Source organism: Malaclemys terrapin, chromosome 19 (genome assembly GCF_027887155.1).
Source record: "Malaclemys terrapin pileata isolate rMalTer1 chromosome 19, rMalTer1.hap1, whole genome shotgun sequence".
Classification (NCBI taxonomy): Eukaryota; Metazoa; Chordata; order Testudines; family Emydidae; genus Malaclemys; species Malaclemys terrapin.
Window position 1 is genome coordinate 7,592,593 of NC_071523.1, and position 22,478 is coordinate 7,615,070.

The following is a 22,478-nucleotide window of genomic DNA, read 5'->3' on the forward strand; positions in this document are numbered from 1 at the left end:
GCTATTCAGTGACCCCTTACAGACAGGGAATGTGTGTGAAGGAAATCAGGAGTAGTTCACGAACCAAAAGGGGAAATAAATTCATAACAGATACCGGGCCAGATCTGCAGCTGGTGTAAATCAATGTAGCTCCACTGAAGTTGATGGGGCAGATCCTCAGTTGGTATAAACTAGCATCTCTCCAGGATCTGTCCCGTTGTTTGGTGATGAATAGCTTAATAAGATCTGTGCTCGGAGCTTCAGATGAATAGAGCCCTGAAAATTTACAGATATCCACTTTATATCCGCGGACTATGTTTGCGGATCACAGAGCAGATGTGGATACAGGGCTCTACAAATAGAGGGGGAAATTCTGCTACTATTCTGCAGGGGAAATCCCATCCCAACCCTAAATTTATCAGTCTGTTCAGATCTATGCGTGTGATCAAGAACCTCTGCTATCTATCAGTGAATCCCATTTTTATCCTGAGATACAACTGATTCTCCTCTCACTTACACCAGTGTAAATGTAACTCTGCCTCAGTCAATGGGGTTGGTGTAAAACCAGCGGGAGAGGAGAGTCAGGCCCATTATCTTTGTTCTGTATTCTGAGAATGCTTCCTGGGCAGGGGTGTACACACATTAATTGACCCTTTGGGGTGGGGAACCATTTGTATGCATTTAACTAATCTTGGGGCAAGATTTTCAGAAGTGACTAGTGATTGTGGATGGCTTAACCTGAAACACCTTAAAGAAAGGAGTTTTGATTTTCAGAAGGACGGTGATTTCAGGTATCTCAAGTCGAGTGTCAAAATCTCTAGTCACTTTTGAATCTCTTGTCCTGGGTTTATTCCGTCTCCAGGGGCAGTGTGTCCATGTCTGAATAGTTACCATAAATCCATATGCACATAACTGGGATCACCCTTTACCTTAGGCAAGCTGCTCTAACATTGTGTGGCTCTTTGTTGTTGAGTCTGCTACTACTTCTGATACAATGGATTTGGTCCTTTTGCTCAAGGGATAGAGACTGATGCTTCTAGATCCAGAGGTTTTGGGTTCAAGCCCCAGATGTAACAATGCCCCCGGAAATTACTCTTAAGCTGCAAGAGAAGATTTCCCATAGCCCTTCTTACTTTCTTAGGGACTTGCTCTGAAAGGAGATCCCCATTCTCTTTTCCAAACTGTCCAGGCTTGAGTAATTCATCTTATCATCATAGCTAAAATCCACCTTTGAATAGTTTAGCAACTTTTCTCTGGACCGTCTCCATAATTGGTACATCTCTACAGAAGCGGGGTGCCAAAACCAAGAGGCAGTTCTCCAGGTGGAACCACATGATAGCCTTGAACAATCAGGTAATAACTTCCCATTGCCTTGTTTCAAATAGTCCTGTGGTGCTGCCTAGAACCTTCTTGGCTTTCTTTGCTGCAAGTGATCATTATATTCTCAACTTCACATCATTCACAATGGGAATCCATAAGTCCCTTCCATTGTCAGTGCATGCCAATTCTTCATCCATCAGTGAATAGGTCATCTTAGGATTTTTAGATCCAAAAATATAACTACTCATGTCCATTTCATCAACTGTTCCCTAAACCTCTCCCCTTATGTATTTAAATAACCCTGAAGATGTTTTCAGTCACTGACGGTGTTAATGGTATTTCTGATTTTATTGCTAGCTGGCAAATTACACCACATGCATGCCACATGCACAGGTCCACAGTAAGCCACTTATGAGAACACTGAAAAGGGAGAGAGCAGAGTCTAGTATCATAGCACTGAAGCGGGAGTCAGGAATCTTATGTTCTGTCCCTGGCTCTGTCAGTGACTCACCACATGACCATGATACATGTTTTTGCATCAGAAGGATACTTACCCTTCTGTGTAGAGCACTTTGAAGTCTGCAAATAGAAAACACTAGAAAAGCAAAGGTTTGTTATCTGAAGGTAACTGAGATCCCCTCTAGAGACATCACTGCAATCCAGTGCCGTTTGCAATAACCAGCTTTGGCTTCTGTCCATTCAATAGATATTTATCCAATCTAGATACCTGAGTTTCAGAAACATGTTGCAAAAAGAACAGGAGTCCTTGTGGCACCTTAGAGACTAACAAATGTATTTGAGCATAAGCTTTCGTGGGTTACAGCCTACTTCATCGGATGCATGGAGTGGAAAATACAGTAGGAAGATATATATATACACAGAGAACATGAAACAATGGGTGTTACCATACACACTGTAAGGAGGGTGATCAGTTAAGGTGAGCTTTTATCAGCAGGAGAGAAAAAGAACTGTTTGTAGTGGTAATGAAAATGGCCCATTTCCAGTAATTGACAAGGGGATATGAGGAACTGGGGGTGGGGGGGGATAAGCATGGGGAAATCATTTGACTATTGTTGACTAGTATAAGAATCAAACATTGGTGCAGTGTTTCATCCAAAGTTATAATAAACTCTGGATAGATCATATTTTAACCATTCCCTTATCAGGTGCCTTATGGTCCTCTTGTTGATCAAGAATTATCCAATTTTTGTAAGACTACATTGGTTCCCATTCTCTTCAGCCCTAAACCCCAGGCTCTAATGCTCAGATCCCATGCTGACGGTTGCATGATAAATATCTAGCTAGATAGAGCCCATTCCACCAAGCTATCTTTTATACCATAATAGATTCCAGGGGTGAAATCTCACCCCACTGAAGTCAGAGCTGAAACTTTCATTGACTTCACTGGGGCCAGGATTTCACCCCAGTCATTTAAAATCTCATTTAAAAGCTTGATTGCATTTTATATAACATAAATCTCCAGAAATAAAACACATTCTTCTAAGATAATGTATTTGGACCCATTCTGGTTCACACTGATTCCACCGGGCAATGGACTGACTCTGTTTGCTGAAGTTAGACGAAATGGCCTATGATCACTTTGATCAGATCTTTCTCAAGTTGTGGCGAATATGAGCCCTTATCCAGTCCTCTGCTACCATGCCTGACTGCAAGGATATATTTAATTTGTACACCTGATGGGTTACCATACTCTTCACAGAGTTCCTTCAGTATGTCGGGATACAACTCATCTGGGCCTGGGGATTTTTAGAAGTTCAAAATTGAGTGCTTGGTTTTGTAAGTAAAGTGTTAATGATTACAATAGAATCATTGTATTTCTCTACCCATGGGCACATTTGGTTATAGTCAACTTCCTCTAATGTGAAGACCTTTGGGTCTCCATTTTATTTATTTATAACTTTATTTATCTCCTTCCAAGTCTTTCATCAGTCCTACAGTAACCTTTCCCTTCTGCTACTGTTTAATGTAGGTTTAAAATAATCTGTTCTACCTGTAAGAATGGCCATACCGGGTCAGACCAATGTTCCATCTAGCCCAGTATTCTGGCTTCCAAAAGCGACCAATGCCAGATGCTTCAGAAGGAATGAGCCGAACAGGGCAATCATTGGGTGATTTTTTGAACCCCGTTATACTTTTGGCCCTATGACACTAAGATATTAGAAAGGTATTGATATGAAGAAGGATTAGAGCTTACTTAGTAGGTGAGAGGAGTGAGATGAGGTGAGAGGGTCTCAAAGTAGAAATGGGAAATATTAAGTTAGGTACAAATAAACCATCTCTGAAATGACTTGGACAGTAGAGAATGAATTTCCAAATGGAGGAACTGAGTGACCTCTACTGATGGTGAGGATCAGCTCCTCGTATTGGGATTCAGAACAGAGGAGGAACCTGCTCCGTGCAGGTAGTGGGACTGGAGGAACTGACATGTTTCCCAGAACTCATGTAGGGCTCTGTCAACCTTTTCCTCTTCCAATAACTTTTGCAAATGCTGAGATAAGTGAAACTAAAGGAAAGAGGTTTACAGGTGTCACCACAGAAGTCAAAGTTGGATTTTTCCCTACAGGGAATCTTCTAGTGTTTTGTCCAACCTAGTTTTAAATGTTCCAGGTGATAGGGCTTCCCGTCTTTCCCAAGTGATGGACTTTCCGCTTCATGCTTTAGTCGATGATTCCACTGCCCAATAAATACATCTCCCTGGCAGGATGTTCTTCCTAAAGTTTCCCTTTGTGAATGTCTTCCCATTACTCCAAGTTACACTCTCTCATACAACCCTGTGTAAGATTTCTGCTTCGTTGGAGTTTGCACTCCAAATATTCGTAGATTGTTATGTCCTTCCTTTATTCACAGTTTTTGAATGCTATGCATATTGAGGCCAACATTTTCTAAAGTAGCCATGGATTTTGGATGCCTTAAGATGTCTGAAGATGGACACCCAACAACTGAGGCACTCAGAATCACTTGAGAAACTATTAGCCTTAAGCTCTGTTCTCCTCCCCTCAAGAACCAGTCCTTCCAGCCTCCTGATCATTCTTTGCTGTTCTTCTCTGAACTCCTTACAATTCGTTCATATCTTTATGGTCATCAGGTGTCCAGAGGTAAATGTAACATCATCGTCCTGCTACATGATGTGATGCCTCTATAAATGCACCTAAAATTATAACAACCTTCCCTGCTCCCCTCCCCTTGGGTATCAAAAAATGACCACGTCTAGGCCCACAACCAGTAAGGATTTATTTCATCAGCTCTTTAAGGAATGATCATATGGTGCAGTTGTCTGCCATGGGTTATTCAAACCTGGCACCACTGGTATCTTTTCTCTCTAGTCCTGGTATCTGACTCATCTAGTCTTGGTGTCACACCAGTTTAGCCTTTACATTACATCCGTCTAGCAATCTGCTTATCAGAAACCTCACCCTTAGATAAACATGAAGTAAGTCAGCTGAGTAAGTACAAGATTCATGGATGGGGTATGATCAGCCACCTTGTGACTAATGAGGAGACATCCTTCTCCCTGGTAGCTATCTCTCCCTGCAGTGAGTACTCTCCTACTTACATACTGACCTGCTGCTGTTTGGGGTCACCATTTGAATGTGCACAAGTTGTTTCCAGATGTCTCTCTGCCTGGGAGAGGCATTGTAGCAGCAGTGAGTTGGCAATCCAAGCCCTCAATTGTTTTTCTGCCCCCTGAGTGCCACATTCTGGTGTTTGTTCTTCTGGAAGTAATGCTACAAACCATGGCACCGCGCTTCAGGGAGAGCAGGGGCCTCAAAGCTGCCCATTGGAGTCCCGCCTTTGCGATAACAACAACAATAACATGCACTGATACCGCGAATTTCATCCCTGGATCTATTATTATCCTCCCTTGTAAAAGGCAAAGAGAAGTTAGATGACTTGCCCAAGCATCACATAGTGAACCAATGAGAGAGTTGGGAATAGAAGCTGACTCTCCTGGCTTCCAAGCCTGTGTTTTAACCAGTAGCTCACACGACCACTCCCACATAGCTCAGGTAAGGTCATACAGTGAGTCAGTGGCAGATCTGGAAACAGAATCCAGAACTGCTGGCACACAGCCACCTGTTTTGACCCTCTCTGCACACCATGGATATAATTTTCACAATAGTGAGATTTTTGAAGGGGGCTGGATAATTTTCTGACCATCATTACAGTTTGTAGCTAGGCAACGTAAGACTGTGATGGGGCAATCGAACCTCATGCTTCAGGGTATAAGCTGATTATCTTCTGGGGTCAGAAAGGAATTGATGTTAGCCCCTTTCTCCCCCACTGGTCAGGTGCATTATGGGAGGAATTTCTTGCCTTGTTCTGCGATATCAAAAGTGGGCGGTCACGCTATCTGGAGTGGCTCACACTCTGAGTGCCTACTTCAGAGCAGACTGTCCAAAAACGGTGCAGACACCCCAAACTGGTGGTATGTTCTATAATTAGCCAGAAACAAATGTGAACTCCTGGATCACTATACCGATCCTATAATGGAGTCACAGACAGTCCCCTTCGATTCTCCAGCCTATCTTGCTACCCAGACAAACTGGACTTTGTGATAAAAGGTCACTCCATCCAAAAATCACACCACATCAGGTTGCTCCCAGGCCCAAGAGACCAGTCATTTCCCCCAGATCAACTGGTACTTCAGATCTTACACCAAAGACAACGCTAGCAGCCAATTCTAGAGTAAACTAACTAAAGGTTTATTAGCTAAGAAAAGGAAATGAGAGTTTATTGAGAGGTTAAAGCAGGTAAAATAAATGCACAGGTGAGTCTCAGTTTGAAACTCCAAATGGTGGCAGTGATGTTATAAACTGCCAGTCTTCCAAAAGTCTTTTCAGGGTACCCAGATTGTCTCTGGGGATCTCCACCTTGCATCTGGTACACTTCCCTGTAAGAGTCCAAACAGTCCAGAGAGGAAGGATCTTTCCTTGAATCCATACATCTAGCGTCTTCTCACAGAAAACAAGCTGACAGGGTCACTACCCACGTGGACTTTTCCTTTGATGACATAGAGTGAGGAATGCATTTTGCATCTTTGACCTCCAATCATCACTCACAGTGACCACTCGCTTTGAAATGAGCTCTTTTCTGTTAGAGTTCTTCATTTGCATTCTACAAGACTTCTTTCTTGATGGGTTATTTTGTTTCTACTACATAATAACAGGATACAGATACGTGAAAACAATGCAAGTAACATCCCATTATTTTTCCTGAAGTTTAAACACCAAATACACTCTCTGATACATTTAACAATCGCTTTGATCTAGACTAATTCACAAGTGAATTGGCCTGGGGCTTTGGCATGAGCTGGCACCTGGTCTGCCAGTGTCACATTGGCCATTGCCAGAGACAAAGTGCAGAACTAGATGGAGTGATTGCCTGTAGGATATCTGCAGTCCCTTTCATGGCTGCTTTCCCCAGACCCTGTGTAATGACACTAGCCAGCACAAGCTGTTAGTCAGGACGAGAACTAGAGAGAACCACAGAGTCTGTCTGTGTCCAGCAGCCTCAATGAGGAGTCCCCTTCATATTCATTGCGGCCGGTCTCCTCTCCAGCGCGAGGGATAGTGGATTCTGATCCTGTTTGTTTTCATGTTTGTGGAGGTGCGCCCCAATGTACTGCCTCCCAAAGGAAAGGTCAGTCATCGTGCAACTGACAGATTTCCACATTGTCCTTCTCTGACCCATTTTCTAGCTCCTTAGAAGCTCGGGCGGGTATTTTGTGGGTTGAGTTGCCAGAAAGGCACTTTTGTGTTGGGAAGGAAGCAGACGGGGATTTGACTCAAGGTTCCCAGGGTGGGAGCACCCTAAGCTTGTACTCCCTTTCCACACCAAGTAAGGCGGGGAAGGACTGGCCCTGCCAGCCTGGCCCTTCCCCATCCTGGCAATGAGCCACTGGAACGAGGGGGAGAATATCAATGAAAACAAGACCGGGCCAAAAGCAGCGACTCCAGCCTCGGGGTGCTGCAGGGGTCTCTAGAGTTAACTTTAGGGAGGGGATATTTGGGGGTTGTCTTTCTTCACATTTCTACAGAGCATGAAACTTACATAATAGTCTCTCCCCTCCCTGCCCCCGCTCCCTTTGGTATATAAAAAAATATCGCCCCCTCACTTCGCTGCCTCTCAAACGCCTCCCCCACGACACACAACACCCCCCACACACACCTACCCGCACAACCTCCAAACCTCCAAATCTGGAGCCCCGATTGCAGAGATTGAGGCTCCTAATTGCACATCACTTTCCAAAGCCGCATTCGTTTATCATAAAGGGTGCACATTTCCCCTGCTACAGTTTCCACGGCCAGAGGCCCTGAGGGCCAGCTCAGAAATGGAGGGAATTAATTACATTTTTTAAACTCCCCTTCTTTTAAAGTACAGGAGAGAGTGATGAAACGTCCCGGGGGGGAACTGGGGGAGAGTAGAGACGATGGGGGGGTAGTGGCAGGAAAGGAGGGGCATATTATTTCATCCAGGAGGCTCTATTTTACCTTATCCTCAGCGCGACCCCCCCCCAACACACTGAGATCCTCCTTTCCCCCATGACAAGCGGGCTCCTAAAAGGGTGGAAATGAGGCCAAAGGCTCATAGCACCATGGCTGTTATTGACTTACCCTTAAGTGCAAGCTCACGCCAAGCCTGTGACTGATTTGGGGCAGCAGAAAAGGAAAAGGAGATGGGGGGGGGGCGGAATTGACAAGAGGGAGGGAAAGGCAATGCTGTCCATTGCCATAATTGACAGGTAACAGATTTCCCTCCAGATAAAACCTTACAGATGTGGAGTGGGTATTGATTTTTAGTTAGTGATGGTAGTGCACCAAGAAGTAATAAATTATAGGAAAGCAAGGTCAAGAAAGGAAAGGTAAAAGGACTTTGCATTCGTAAGAAGGGGATTACTCCATCTGCCCTCAACTTCCCAAAGTTCAAAAGGTGGCTGGAAAATGAGTTGCACCAGTGGGCGTGAAATGCCAGATAGTGCTAGCCTGCCCCCAAGCTGGAGACCTCTTCTTCACCCCCTGTTGTGGAGGGTGGTCAACGCTCGGTGGCTGATGTCAGCAGGGGTGTAAGAATCCAGGGTCCACCTCTTGTTGTTTCTGTTACAATAGCATCTAGAGATGAGATACGGATCCCCAATGTACTAGGGCTGTACAAACACATAGGACGAGACAATCCCTGCCCCCAACAAGCTCACAGGCTAAATAGACAAGACAGACCAAAAAAGCATTTCGCAGAGCTTCAGAACGATGCCACTGTCTCCTCTGGGTGCTGATATGTTGGGACCCTCTTGGCTTCTAATATAATAACAGTAATTGCACTTCTGTACCCCAGCATCATATGTCCTAGGATCTCAGAGCTCTTTACAGGCATGTCTGAATTCAGGATCTCGACACCCTTGTGAGATAGCATCAATCCCATTTTGCAATGGGGAAACTTTAGAGAGGTGAAGTGGCTTTCCCAAGGCGTCACAGAGAGCCAGGAACAGAGAACAGGAGTCCTGGCTTCAGCTGCATGAAACTCGGCAGTTGTTTGGTGCAGGCTTTTCTTAGGGTGACCAGACAGCAAGTGTGAAAAATCGGGACGGGGCTGGGGAGGTAATAGGAGCCTATATCAGAAAAAGCCCCAAATATCGGGACCGTCCCTCTAAAATCGGGACATCTGGTCACCCTCCCTTTTCTCCAGTTTCAGCTCTCACAGGTTGGGATACTGTGGGCCTGAGTCTCATTTATACTAAGACCACTTCACCTCACTCCATCTCGTCACAGGGCCCGACAGTGAGTGTAGATGTAACTGGCATCCACGCTGAGGCCCTTTTACGCTGCCAGAGTGCAGGTGAGGCTCCGCCCGAGCTTCACCGTATGGTTTTGAAAGCTCCTCGAATCCCTCAATCTCAAAGTGAAAGAGAACCGCTCAGTTCCATATGATTTCTACAGGCAACATCTCTGAATGTATCCTATGACCAAATCTTCACCCGTACAGCACTGCAAGGCCTGGACAGCTCACTAAGGAGTGCAGGAGGAGAGAGGAGGTGATATCTTAGCCTTCAGTCACTGAGCTATTGCTTTCCAAAAATAATGAACAACAGCCATTTGTGCACCTGATCCTAGCCATGAATTGAATTTAATATCTCAGTCTGGCCCCACGTATGCCTGGGACAGGTGCCCTAGATGTATGTATAATAATAAATAGCTAAGCCACTTGCCTCATTGATGATCAGTTCCTTCTGAGCCAATTCACCTCGTCATGAAGCTCCTGCCGTACTATATGAAATCAGGTTACACTAGACCAGCCAGCCTGCCAGCCTGATCCAGCCCGCCTGATGTATTTAGATGACTTGCATGTCCTATTCAGCAGAATCTCAGCATCTGTTTAACGGGAAAAAGCCGGTTTCTGACCCTCGTGATGGTGAAGAACACTTCCAAATATGAACTGAAGGAAAACCAGTGCAGTGTCGCCTTCCTGAGTCTTCAGAGAGCCTGAAACAATGGCTCAGAGAGGTGTAAAATCCCCAGTCCCCTGTAAATCTCATTAGACCGTCAGACTCAAACGATCACACTTGAACGTCAAAATGAACTATTGCAGAACTGATCATTTCAGCAGAGGGAATGTGGAAGGGGGTAGGAGGTTGGAAACAGGTGTTGCTGTAAGGAACATAGAGGGAAGAGCAGAGGAGAGACACAAAGACAAGGAAGAAGGGGAGAAAGGCGGGTGGGGAAAGAAGAGAAGGGAAGGGCAGAAATAGTAGTGGCCCAAAGAGAGACTTATTTTTCTACCGAGGGATCCAATAGTAACTAAAAGTTTAGTTAGCATTTAAAGGCCAGATGCTACCATTGATCCCATTGGGCAGCCGGGCCAGGACTTAAAGTGGAATTTGGCCCTTTCCACCACAGGAGTTTGACACCACTGCATTAGTCCATCCTGTCATCTGAAATCAGCTGAGCTCCCTGAGACTGTTAGAGTTTCGGGGGAAGTTATCCACCTTGGGGCAAAGATGATAGAAACCCCTGGGGTCCCAGGGCGAAGAGCCCCCTTTTCTGTATTGTACCTGGACTCAAAGGCTGCAGTATGCGTCTGGAGCCAGAGGGATGGCCTAAGAATATAGGACTTGCAATTCTGGGTTAGGCCAGTGATCTGTCTAGTCCAGCAACCAGTCCCCAGTATCAGCTGGTTCCGAGAAAGGTGCAAGAAACCCTGCAGTAGCAGTTATGGGCTAACCTGCTCCCAGAGAAACATCCCTGCTAATCCCCAATAGCTACAGGCTGGCGTAAGCCATGGTGCAGGAGGGTTTACAGCCCTTTCCAAAAATGTTGTGGGAAAAGACGCTGACGTCCTCGATGATACATATGTGGACAGCTCCGTATAGTATGTACAGGGCTTTAGTAGGGATAGCACATGCTGCTGGCTTTGTGATGCCCTGCCTCACACGGCCTGGGGCTGAAATAATGTGTGAGGAAGAGGAGGAACTCTGAACTCCCAGCCGAGTAGACCCCAGGGATGGGGGTTATACTGATTTTCCAGCTGATAAGCTGACACCCTCTCCAATCCCCCATCACCGCCTTCTCCACAGGGGTCCAGCCATTGCTGATCTGTGAATCCAATGCGCAGACAAATCCCCGAGAAGGGACTCAGCCTGCTCGAGTCGGGAGGTGACACTCCGTCCAGGGAAAAGGTCTTTGCTGGACTCCTGAGTCCTTCCGGGGGAGGGGGGAAAAGCAAATGTCAATCCGCCCCCCATCACTCAGGATAAGCTCCTGCCTTAGCGAGGGAGGGGAGGGGAGGAGGGCAATGGGCTTGAGTAGAGAGGGAAATAGCTGTTCTATGGAATCCCCCCTTGTGTCATTCCCTCTGCACAATAGCTCCCCAGGCCACCGGCAGGGGATAAAGGGCTTGTTCTGCCTCTCGCTGGGCTGCAAATATTTTCAATTTGCCACTTTAATTGATGTCAATAAGGTTATGCTAAATGTGGAGATTTTCAACATTTCTGCTTTCGAGCTCCACGCTGGCTCCCGAGGTGACCGCTGCCTGCCCCCCCGGGCAAGCTGCCAGCACAAACGCCACAAGCCTGCACGTACCCGGGGATGGGGGACGAGATCAGCCCAGATGCGTCAAAGACGCCTCTCCTCCCCTCAGCTCCTGGTCCTCAGCTCCCGGCCTGCAAACACTTACACACTTGACAACCACGAGGAACCTCACTGATTTCAATAGGACTGCATGTGGTAGTAAAGTTAAGCAGGTGCACAAGGATTTGTAGGATCAGGGCCCCGGTTCCCAAACTGACTCGCTCCATCCTGGTCCCGTTGGCCTTACAAACACCTCTCCTCTAACAGGCATTTTCTCTGCAAAATGAACCAACGGTGGTTACAGTCTCAAAGTGGGAAGATAGTTTAGGTGATGCCTTAATTTTACAGCCAAGGGTAATATTGAGATGGGCTGAGCTACCACCAGCAATTTAACCCCCTTTTCTTTACCTGTGCTTTTGGAGAAGGGGTGGGCTTCAAAACCTGCTCTTCCAGGTTGGATCCAAAACCGGGAGCGTACTATTCAGATCTGGTTCAGATGGGAGCCCAAGATGGCAGAAATCTCATGATCTTTATTCTATCTTTATTTGACTTTATCCTCCAGGGTCTTCAAGCTGGCACCGTTCGGCAAACGTAAACTGACTTAAAAGCCACCATAGATATTGGCTGTCACAAGACCACTTGGAGGCAGATCTAAGCCTGCTCTCTGTGTGCCCATCGACAATGCTTTCCCCCCTTTGCTTCCCCAGGTGATGAGCATCCTAAGCAACCCGAGCGGCGTTCCGCCACAGCCCCAGGCTGATTTCTCCATCTCTCCCCTCCACGGTGGTTTGGACACCACCAACTCCATCTCCGCCAGCTGCAGCCAGCGGAGCGACTCCATCAAGTCTGTTGACAGCCTCCCCACCTCGCAGTCCTACTGCCCTCCCACCTACAGCACCACCGGTTATAGCGTGGACCCCGTGGCCAGCTACCAGTATGGACAGTATGGACAAAGTGAGTATCGATCCCACCAGAGAGTCGGCTGGACTTAAGCAGAGTTAGGTGCGGGGCGGGGTTGGGGTAGAGGAACCAGCAGTCAGATGGGGTGTTGGCTCTGCGCTCAGGAATGGATTCCCATGAATGTCTGTACCTAGAATCATTCTTTAGGGACTAACCAAACAGACACCGTCCCGTTCTCTTCGTGCTCTGTACAGGGTCCCCCACACACTTGCCATCTATTGGAAAAGTCTGAATGAAAGATATTAAATAGAAATATCTATATTGTAAGAGAAGGAGGGGTACCTCCGGGATCCCTCTGCTTCCCCATCTCCTACTCCTGCACCCTCAAAGGCCCTACATCATGGTGACCCTGCTTCTGTCCAAGGAGAGTTAGACATGGCTAACATGACATCCCTAGCCAAGGGACCAAGCTCAGCTGCACAGACATTAGCCCACCAACCCAACCTGTCAATAAAAATATAGGGTGGATATCAACACAACTTGAATCAATCATTAGAAAAACGCATTTGATGCACATCACGGATCCTCAGCTGCCAAAACCTTCCCAGTCAAACAATTCACAGTCCCCTTCATTCAGTTCTGACCCAGCTGCCAACACCCCCAGCATCTCTTTAAACTACCAAGGGTTTCGTCAGATAGATGTTTAAGGTGACAAACCCACTCAGCTTCGGGGCCTCCTCACCCGGAAGAGATTCATGCCAAACACACAGAGGTGGGATACATGGCCACTTTGCTACTACACATGCAGCCCGATTGGGAACAGAATCCAAGCAGCAAAGAAACAAAAATGAGATAGAGAGAGTTTCTCGAGCCTTATCATTATGAATTAGACACCCCGTCAGCAGGTACAGGTTGTGCAGGTAGGTTCTGGAATTTCGGGTGCTTTGAATGCAACCACCCCCCTTCCAAATTTGCATAGGAATTATTGTTGCTATGGACTCAATTTGACCTCAAGGACGGGGATGGGTGGTTGGATGAATGGAGGTAACATGCCTTTTCTGACATTCAGAAATTGCTGACTGTGGAAATGTTACTACCATACTACCTGTCCCCAAATTCTCCTGAAACGTCCCTTCTGGGAGTCTCCTTCCAGAAATATTGACTCAGGGTAGCATGGGAAATCGCCCCACCCAGTGGCTGATACAGAGGTCTTTTGAAATCGGTGCTGATGGGGAAATTGCCAGGCATGTGTGTGTTTCATGGGCGACATCATATCCAGGAATCCCAGCCCTGGTGGAATTGAAGTGGTCATTCCAAGCCTGGTGCCAGTTCCAAACCTTAATTCCTGCCTCCAGCCCACCATTTTCCTTGTGACCAAGGCAGGCCTGGCCCATCAAATCTCACTTGTTGCCTCAGTCAAGAAAAATGCTGAAAGGGTGTGTTTGTGTGTGTATGTATTTGTGTGTGTGTGTGTGTATGTGAGGGGCAAAGGGTTTTGTCTGGGAATCTGTGACTTCTGCTACTACCACTGGGCAACACGGGGGATTGCTTAGTTTGGCAAAACCTTGGTTTGGGTCTAGGAAACTTAGAGATAGGCCAGAGTCAGAATCCAGGGTGCGAACACACTCAAACTGTTGTGAAATGTAGATCTGGACCCGAACCCAGCTGTGACTTATTTGAGCCCCCAACATTTGAGGGCTGGGGGAATGGGTCATCTCGGCAACAAAATCTGTGTAAGGCAATCTGAGCATCCTAGCTGGCCTCTGAGGCGAGGCTGGGGTCAAGGCTCTGCCGTCTGAGCCAAGACTCACTGAAATCAAGTGGAATCTTTCCGTGGGCTACGGATCAGGCCCAAAAAGACAGCGGTTGGGAGGGTCGGTTTCACCTCTAGAATGGCTGGGTCACGAAAACACTAGAGACCCTGGCAGAGGGCTCACCTGCCGGTGTTAAACTAATAAGTGTGTGTTGTGCGAGAGTGACCCACAATGGGTTAAAGGTGCATCCTCTTCCTCCCTAGCTCTCCAGCTTGCCCATGGCTTGTCCTCGGTGACCTTTCCTTCCATTCGGCCGTGGCTTTTTATTCCCCTCTCCGTCACAGCCCTTTAATGTCTTTAACTTCTATGGCTAAATGAGAACCGGCTGTGGCGGCAGACAGGATCAATAGCAGCTTCCCCCTCGCCCCTCCTCTTTTTGTTTTTAGGGAGCTTGATCTGCGACTCCTTGACCTTCCCCTCACTTCTGGATGCAAGGCTGGACACACGTGCTATTGATAAAAATCTTAAACAAATTCCAATACCATGTATTTCCAATAAAGATCCCCTCGGGCAGGACGTTAGTCACACCCCATGTGTGTAAAAAAAAGGGGGGGGGATAAAATTTTAAAATTTAAAGAAGGAGTTGAGAAAAGACAAGAGAAAAATCAAAAAGGAGAAGAGAAGAGAAAGAAACGCTTGTCTTGTTTTGCTGCAGGAATTCTTATTTGGGGCTCTCTGAAACCATCCGCTCAAATCCCTTGATATTCTTTTATTTGTCTCCCCTTTTTTGTTTCTGTCTCGTGTCTCCCTCTTTTCTGCAGAGTGTTTAGACTTTCATCCCATTTCAAAGTCTGGTTTTGAGCTTACGGTTCAATCCGCCGGGCTCGGTTTGCAGTGGGAACGTTTTCCGGTTTATTTCAATCAGAACCCGGGCTCCCAAACGTTCTGTGCCCAGCAGCAAATCTCGTACGATTGACAGAGTTAGACCAGATGTGCCGCGCTCCCCAGAGACATTCAGGTAGCCAGCCACAAAGGGTCCCTTCCTGTTGCCGAGGTGAAGGTAGGGTGAGACGCTTTTAACACACACACACACATGCACACACACACACACAACCTCCACCACTTCTTCCCATTGCTGGGAACTGGATTCACTCCCAGTCACATGAGCCAGTGAAGCCCAAGTGTTCCCCGTGTAATACTCCTGCCTTTCAATGGGGTGCTGGATGGCAACTGTGCCCACAAACCAACGTTATGTGTGTTAAGATGAGATGCATTTGAAGCTTCAATTTCCCTATCTATACATGATGCCCTGTGCAGGGCCTGCTCAGAAGCCCATTGACTTCAATAGGGTTTGGATCAGGTCCATAGAGAACACGATCTATCTGTCTATCTAAGAGATGCTGAGCACATGCGATTCCTGGTACAGTCAATGAGAACTGTGGGTATTCAGCACCGGCATACACACACCCTCCCACTCGTACACACACCTGTGCATTTCTTTTTGTTTTGATTTCCACTCTGTCTTAAACCAACTCTGATTTCTGGCAGGGAATGACCCACTTTGCGTGAACTCTTCCCAGAGGTGTAGAAAGGGATTGATGGGTGGCTTTGGTTGGTTGGTTGGTTGGTTGGTTGGTTGGTTGGTTTTTAATAATACCACCACCTTTCTAACACCAAGTGATGACCAAAACAGGAAGAGCAACTCCTGACCAACCTTCAGAACGTACTAATTTCCCAGGAGAATTAATATTCCCGGCTCGCCCTGCTTTTCCTCCCTCCGCAAGTACGTGTCGGAGCCCGTGCCTTGCACAAATGTCAGCGTGAGGGGGGAATATACATAAGGATGGATGCACAAAACCAGCACACACACACACACACATACACAGAGCACTCTTAATTGTATGGGCAATATGGCCATGTGTCAGGAATGAATGTGGTCTACTAGCCTACCTCACATATACACACCCACCTAATACACATGCACCGCAGCACAAATGTACAGGGCTAAGCCTTTGGACCAAGCAAACTAGGAACATGGGAATCTCATTCTTCCGGGATCTTCCATGCACCCCAATCCATCCCCCATTTCCCAGTCTTGTGGTCCCATCAGGCTCCCGTGCTGGTAGGCCACCTCAGGGACTGAACTCACGCTGCCCTTCACACCTCAATGTAACTTTATCCTGTGCCCGAGTCCATTTGCCGCTCACGTGTCCCAAGCCGTGAACACTCATACACAGAGGCAACGCACAGCATGTTCTGTCCCAGCCGGTGTGGAGCAGGGGTGCCAGATTAATGTGGTCCTTACCGTTCCCAGAGGCCGGAGCTATGCTAATGATGCCGGTGATGGAACGCAGAAGCGTGAAAGGAATTCTAATAGATATGACAAGTCTAATAAGAATTTGTGTCTGGAAGGGACCCCCTTTGGGGCAGGCATCTGACAAGATGTTGATGGCTGAAATTTGTTTACTCATTGGCACCGATGGTACATCTCCTGCCAGCTCCTTATTAATCTAATTTGAGACATTATAGCGAGTGAGAGGGAGAGACTTTGACTGAAGCTCTGCTAATGAGCGGTGTCACCATCCTGCCCTGTCCCTCTTCCCCTTCAGTCCATGGGGCGGTTTGTTGAGCTGGAACTTGATCACAACTTGGGATATGGAGAGTCCCCGGATTACCTCGGGAGTTGCCAATGTGTCTTCCATGATGATGATCAACAGAGGCTTCTCCCAGAAGGGGAGGAAGGAGGCGAGGAGTGAAACTATCATCATACAGTGTCTGGGTCAGATTCTAATCTCACTCACACTGGGCTAGCCCCATTCAAACCAGTGAAATAATTTACACAAGTGTAACTCAGATCAGTGGTGGGCTCTGTGGCTGTGAGGGAACACAGGGAGTTGAGCATGAAGATCTCTGCGCTCACGCAGCGCTCCTACCAGCTGTCGTTCTCTTCAGCCTTCATCCTTAGGCAGCTACCCAGGACATTCCATTGTCTATGGGAGATGGGGAATTCTTGTGTTTTTCCAGACATTTTCACTAGGTTTGGGGAAGACGAGTGAATCTATAGCCACGTGTGCAAAGTTCTGTGAATGCAACAGCTGCATTTCGCTCCAGCAGGGCTTTCTCTTCTGTCAGGCTGCTCTAGCAGGTCCTGGGCCTACCCGTCTGTGACTCCCCTCCCATGGTGGGGGCCTGCGTGTCTGCAACTCTCTCTGCGACAGGGCCTGTCTATCAGTGACTCCTCCCCACAGCAGGGGCCACCTGTCTGCAACTCCCTCAGTGGCCGGGTCCGTCTGTGACTAACCTAGTGGGGCCTGTCTCTCTCCCCCAACCACCACAGAGGACCCCTTTGTGTCTGTGACTCCGCCTTCTCCACAGCGGGGCGTGCATGTCTCCATCTCCCTCTGTGGTGATGCCCATGTGTCTGTGACTCCCCCCTGTGGCAGGGCCTGTCTGTGACTGCTCCCCGTGGTGAGGCACGTGTGTCTACAACACTTCCTGCACCAAGGCTCATGGGTCTGTGGCTCCCCGCTATGGCCGGGCTATGTGTCTGCAATTCCCCCCATGGCTGGGCCTGTCTGTCAGTGATTCCCCTTGTGGCAGGGCTTGTGTATTATCCTCTTTTAAATGGACGTAAAATGCCTCATGCCCCCCAAAGCCCAATCCTCAATGTGTTTTTTTTTCCCTTCCTTTTCCCCCCCCCAGCTGCTGTCGATTATTTGGCCAAGAACGTGAGCCTGTCTACACAGCGCAGGATGAAGCTGGGAGAACATTCAGCTGTGCTGGGCCTCCTACCGGTAGAGACAGGCCAGGCTTACTGAAGAGCCCATCTGTGCCAACAACCCACTCCGGCAACCTGGTACCACCACAGAAAACACCACCAGCAGCCTTCCAGGGTTCCACCTCTGCCCGGACCCCGCTCCTTTCCAAATCCCCACCACCCTGCACCAACTCAAGCTGTGAAGGAGATGGGAAAGAGGGCGGGAGGGCTCTCCATGTATCCAGTTCCTTACCGAGCACTCTTCTAAGACGCCAACCCATCTTTAACCGTGACTCCTTCTACGGCCAGAGACAATGGGTTGGATACATTTATTGACCCTAATGTTCATGCCCTCCCTCCAGCCCACCTGGTCAGCTTGGCATACTGCCCACACTTACTGACTTTCCATTGATCTCGGTAGTTGGCACAGTCAACGCTGAATTTCTTTTTCCATTGTAAAATATATTTTTTTATTTCCCCCTCTTTTTTATTGTAGTAACTTGGTGGATGTTGTATAGAAGGAGTAACCAAGCTGATCACTAAGGGTGATGCCCTTCGGGACCAAAAGAACCTTTGGACCAAATATAAGAGGGTGTTTAAAAAACAAATGAAAGTTACAGCAAACCTGTCCACCTCCCACGCTGCTGATAGGATCCCATAGCAAGGAAAAAGCAGGCAGGGATGTTGCTCAGCAAAGGTGGAATTCGATGGATGCTATAAATGCTCCAACCTGGGACCTTTGGAAAGTGTAAATGTAAATTGTTGAGCGGGGTTAGGAGAAGTTGGGGGCAGGTATGAGCAACACTCAGTTTTCCTCTTAGGGACCAACTAGATCCTGACAGGATAGTGTGGGGCTGACTGAAAACCACTTGCATCCCATAGCAGCAGGAGAGTCAGTAAGAAATGTTGGCGCATGTGCGTGTGGAGGGCTGGCATGGACAGTGTTTAGGCCAGGTGGCGTCTGATTGATTGGGCAGAGTGAGAACTGAACAATGACCTTCCTTTGCTCAGCGAGTTTGATCCTGGCAGTGAGGGAGAGTGGCTGTGTATGTCGGCAAGGGAGGCACGCTGCCCAACGGAGCCTAGCTGGAGACACTTCAGCTTTCAGAACTGGGTCCTTCTGCTGCTAGAACATGACTGAAATGAAATGAGACTTGTTCTGAAGGCGCCTGTCAGGGAAGTCTCCCATCAAGTGAAGGCCTGAGTGACGAGTTAGTCACTGGGATGGAGGAGGTGCATTAGCTAAGGCACAGTGCCACACAAAACTGGAGTGTGCGTCATGCACTGGGGAGACAGAGGGCTGTGGGAATGGTCTGACCACGACAGTCTGTCTCCAACTGGCCAGAGAGAGAGGGAGGCATAAACCCACATAATGCACCTATTTGTGCTGTGCTGTACGGCAGAGGAAAGACTCTTGTGCCCTTATGCACGTAACTCTTTATTTCGCAACCTACCAGGATAAGTACTTGTCTCTTACCTTAAGTAACTCGTCCTTTTCGCCATCATCTGGTCCTTTTCTGGACAGGTTGATCTCTTGGTCCCTTCTCTTCATATTTCTGTGTTCTTTATTTTGGAGCTACATTCTCTCTAGGCCCCAGATTTTTTTTTTTGGTTCAGATTTGCCTCCCTCTTTTCTGTAGCATACAGCACTCTTTCCTCCGTACCAACCCATGATCCTCCTCATCTCAATGTTCAGGTAAACCCAGCTGGGAATAACAAGTTCTATACGAGTCACGAACCACATGGGGCTTATACCGTTTATTTATAGGGTGTGGTAACAATCTTCACTCATCCCGATAAAAGGCTATAGCAGGTCCCTAAACATTTAGACGTTCTTCCCGCTTTGACTGCATTTAAATGGCTCACCTCCGAGAACACACTTACTGTTTACTCATCACCCTGAAGAGGCTGGGGAAAGCTGCCATTGAAACAACCCATCCTGCTCCATTCCTTTAAACGATCTTGTGCCAGCCAGTGACTCATTTGTAAGGTCCAACGTTCCATGGATTGGCAGCAGATGCTGCATGCCGGGTCGGTCAGACACAACTTTCTGGTGTCTATATTGGACGTCCCTTCAGTGGAGTTGAGAGATGTGGGGGGACCTAGTTTCTGCCTCCCAGTGACAGATGATTAAAGGGCGGGTGAGGGGGCGGATTTCTTCCCTGTATCCTTCAGCTTCTTCTTTTTTGCATTTCCCTCAAACCATCAGTCCTTGTCTTTACACCTGAAGCAACATCTTCTGGGCAGTTTCAGGCTTTCTGGTGCCTTGCCCTTGGCTGCATTTTATTGTTAACCACAAAGTTGCCAACTCCCGTGGACACGGCATCCCACATGGGCAAATTGCCAGGTCTTAGTCAAAGCAGATTTTTGCTTCATGTGTTGCTCTGTATTTCATCAGACACCATCCATGGCTTTCATCCAGCCCACTGCTTCACTGGGCTTTGTTGTTCCGAACTCCTGAAAGCATTTTAACACACAAGGTTCGTCTCTCTTATTTATACACACACACTGCTGTTCAATAGCTGGGATGCTGACAATTGTACACATAGAATCCTCTGCAATGATTTGTACAGAGAATCCAAATCCCTCCTTTGCTTGTCCAACTCTGCAGCAAATAAAAGTGTGATTCCAGCACCTCCCCTCGACTCTGGGAGAATTTCCCGGGATCACAGAACTTCCTAGTTCTTGCATTTCACAATGCCATTTCCAAGACTAAATACTGCATATAAAGCGGAAGTTGATGAAGACAAGAATACTGGTTTCTTAGAGGTTACTGGCGAACTGAGATATGATAGACAAGAGGTGTTGCCCAAAGCTAGTGTGATAGAAAAGGAAAATAGAGACTTATGTGCTTTTGGTTTGGATCTGAAATGAGGAAGAGCAACTTTTGAATCCCACTTCTGGCTTGACTGTCCCTCCCAGTAACTATAATAACATTATTACCCCAACCACATCTAAACTGGAGAATCAAAGGAACATCTGGAAACTCAAAGCAGAGGCTAGGGTGTTTCCATGAGATAGCTCATGGGGTCCGTGACTGAAACATCCATTTTAACATGCTCCAGTACCTCATGGTTACCTGTGGTTTTTTAACAGACACCAGTAAGTACTGCTGCAGCAATAGAACATGTGCATTTGGGGATGATTTTACTGTGTGCCATGAACTGCGTTAGTCAGCAAAAAATATTGACGGCTGAGTGACCATAAGCACCCAAGAAGGGCTGTCACGCCCTAGAAATCTACAGCCTGACATGTCTTGGTGCTGTTAGGAAATGTAATGTACAGAGGAAAAATGTTAGCCCCCTGCATTAACTGAGCATTGTTATCACTGACAGCCAATTAAAAAGCTCTAGTAATATGCCAAGTCCTAAAAGCCATTTTATACTTCAACTAATTAAAGCCATTTTTGACTAAACTGATTTCTCGTCACCTGCTATATGATACAACCAGCAGGAAAGACCCACCTTGTAACAAGAAACGGTTGGCCAGTGATCCCACCCACAAAAAGGTGCACTTCCTCTTTTCCCCACCTTGTTTTCTTGTATACTTGTGTGTGCATATATACAAAAGCAACAGACACACAACAGCTCCCAGTCTGTAAGGTGGCCCTCAACAGCATACAGCAGGTTGTAGTAGTGGGTATGTTGTTAACAGACAACTTCAGTTAAGCTAAGAGCCAGAGTGCAGGAGCCTAAGATAAAGAGTCTTAAAAAGAGGGAGCGTTATAGAAATCTGTTTACCAATTACCTTCACCAGAAAATCCCCAAACATCCTGGCTGCTGTTGTAAATAGAGTTCTTAGAGGAACATGAAAAACGCCCCATGCGAATAGCTATTCTCTGACCCTCTCCCTGAGGTCGCACTTATGTACATTAGTTGGATATTTGGTCATGTGCTGTATGTTTATAGAAAGTTGAGTTTTTTTATATACTAAAAACACAGTGAGTGCTGTGCTAGTTTAAAAAAAAACGGGGCAAACCGTAGAAATTTGCATATCGTGTGTTTTCAAAATACATTCCAGAATCTTTGGGGTGGGATGGGTTTGTTTTTGTGGGTGGGGGGGGTGTTTTTTTGTGTTTTAATTTTTTAAGGTACATTAATGTATGAAAGTCAAAAGATTTTGTTTTGTTTTGTTTTATTTTATGGATTGCCAACCTCAGTTCTGCTGAAAAAAAGAGAAACTTGGGGGATGAGGTGGGGAAGCAAAATGGAGGGAGCGATGCGCTAAAGGCGAAGCGCTAGGAAGGATGGAACCGCGGCTCTTGGCAACGGGCAAGCATCGGACTCACAGGATCCTGGAGAACGCCTGGCCAGAGTCACTTGAAGTGAAATGAACTGGCCATGAGCAGACATTCCAACCATGGGGATGCAGGGACACCTGGGAACCCAAACAAATCCCGCGCTTAATAAAAACAAACCAACTGAAGGACACATTCAATGGACGTTCTCCCAGGATGATTTTTTTCCAGGCCTGTGAACACGATCCTTGTGGGAGAAGAAGTAACGGATTTGCTTTATCTCCCCACCCACCGGCACCATTCCGAGACCATGCTGGTCACTATCTCACCATGTTCTGCTGCTCAGCAGATTAGCCCCTGTTGTTCAGAGACTTTGTGTATTTAATGCTTTTAACCCATCACCCCTAACACCTCCATATACCCATCTGGGGAATATCTACATAGCACTATAG

General features: G+C 47.1%; 1 protein-coding gene across 4 annotated transcripts in view; it reads left to right on the forward strand.

The window, feature by feature from the left end:
* Positions 1-21,811, forward strand: part of PAX7 (paired box 7) — a 149,269-nt gene extending 127,458 nt beyond the window's left edge. For all 4 annotated transcript variants that reach the window (XM_054008838.1, XM_054008841.1, XM_054008839.1 and 1 more), the window contains exons 8-9: positions 12,086-12,332; positions 17,735-21,811. In XM_054008838.1, coding sequence (XP_053864813.1) covers positions 12,086-12,332; positions 17,735-17,850 — 363 coding nt within the window. In that variant the 3' untranslated portion in view covers positions 17,851-21,811. The remainder of the gene's footprint in view (positions 1-12,085; positions 12,333-17,734) is intronic.
* Positions 21,812-22,478: the final 667 nt, after the last annotated feature.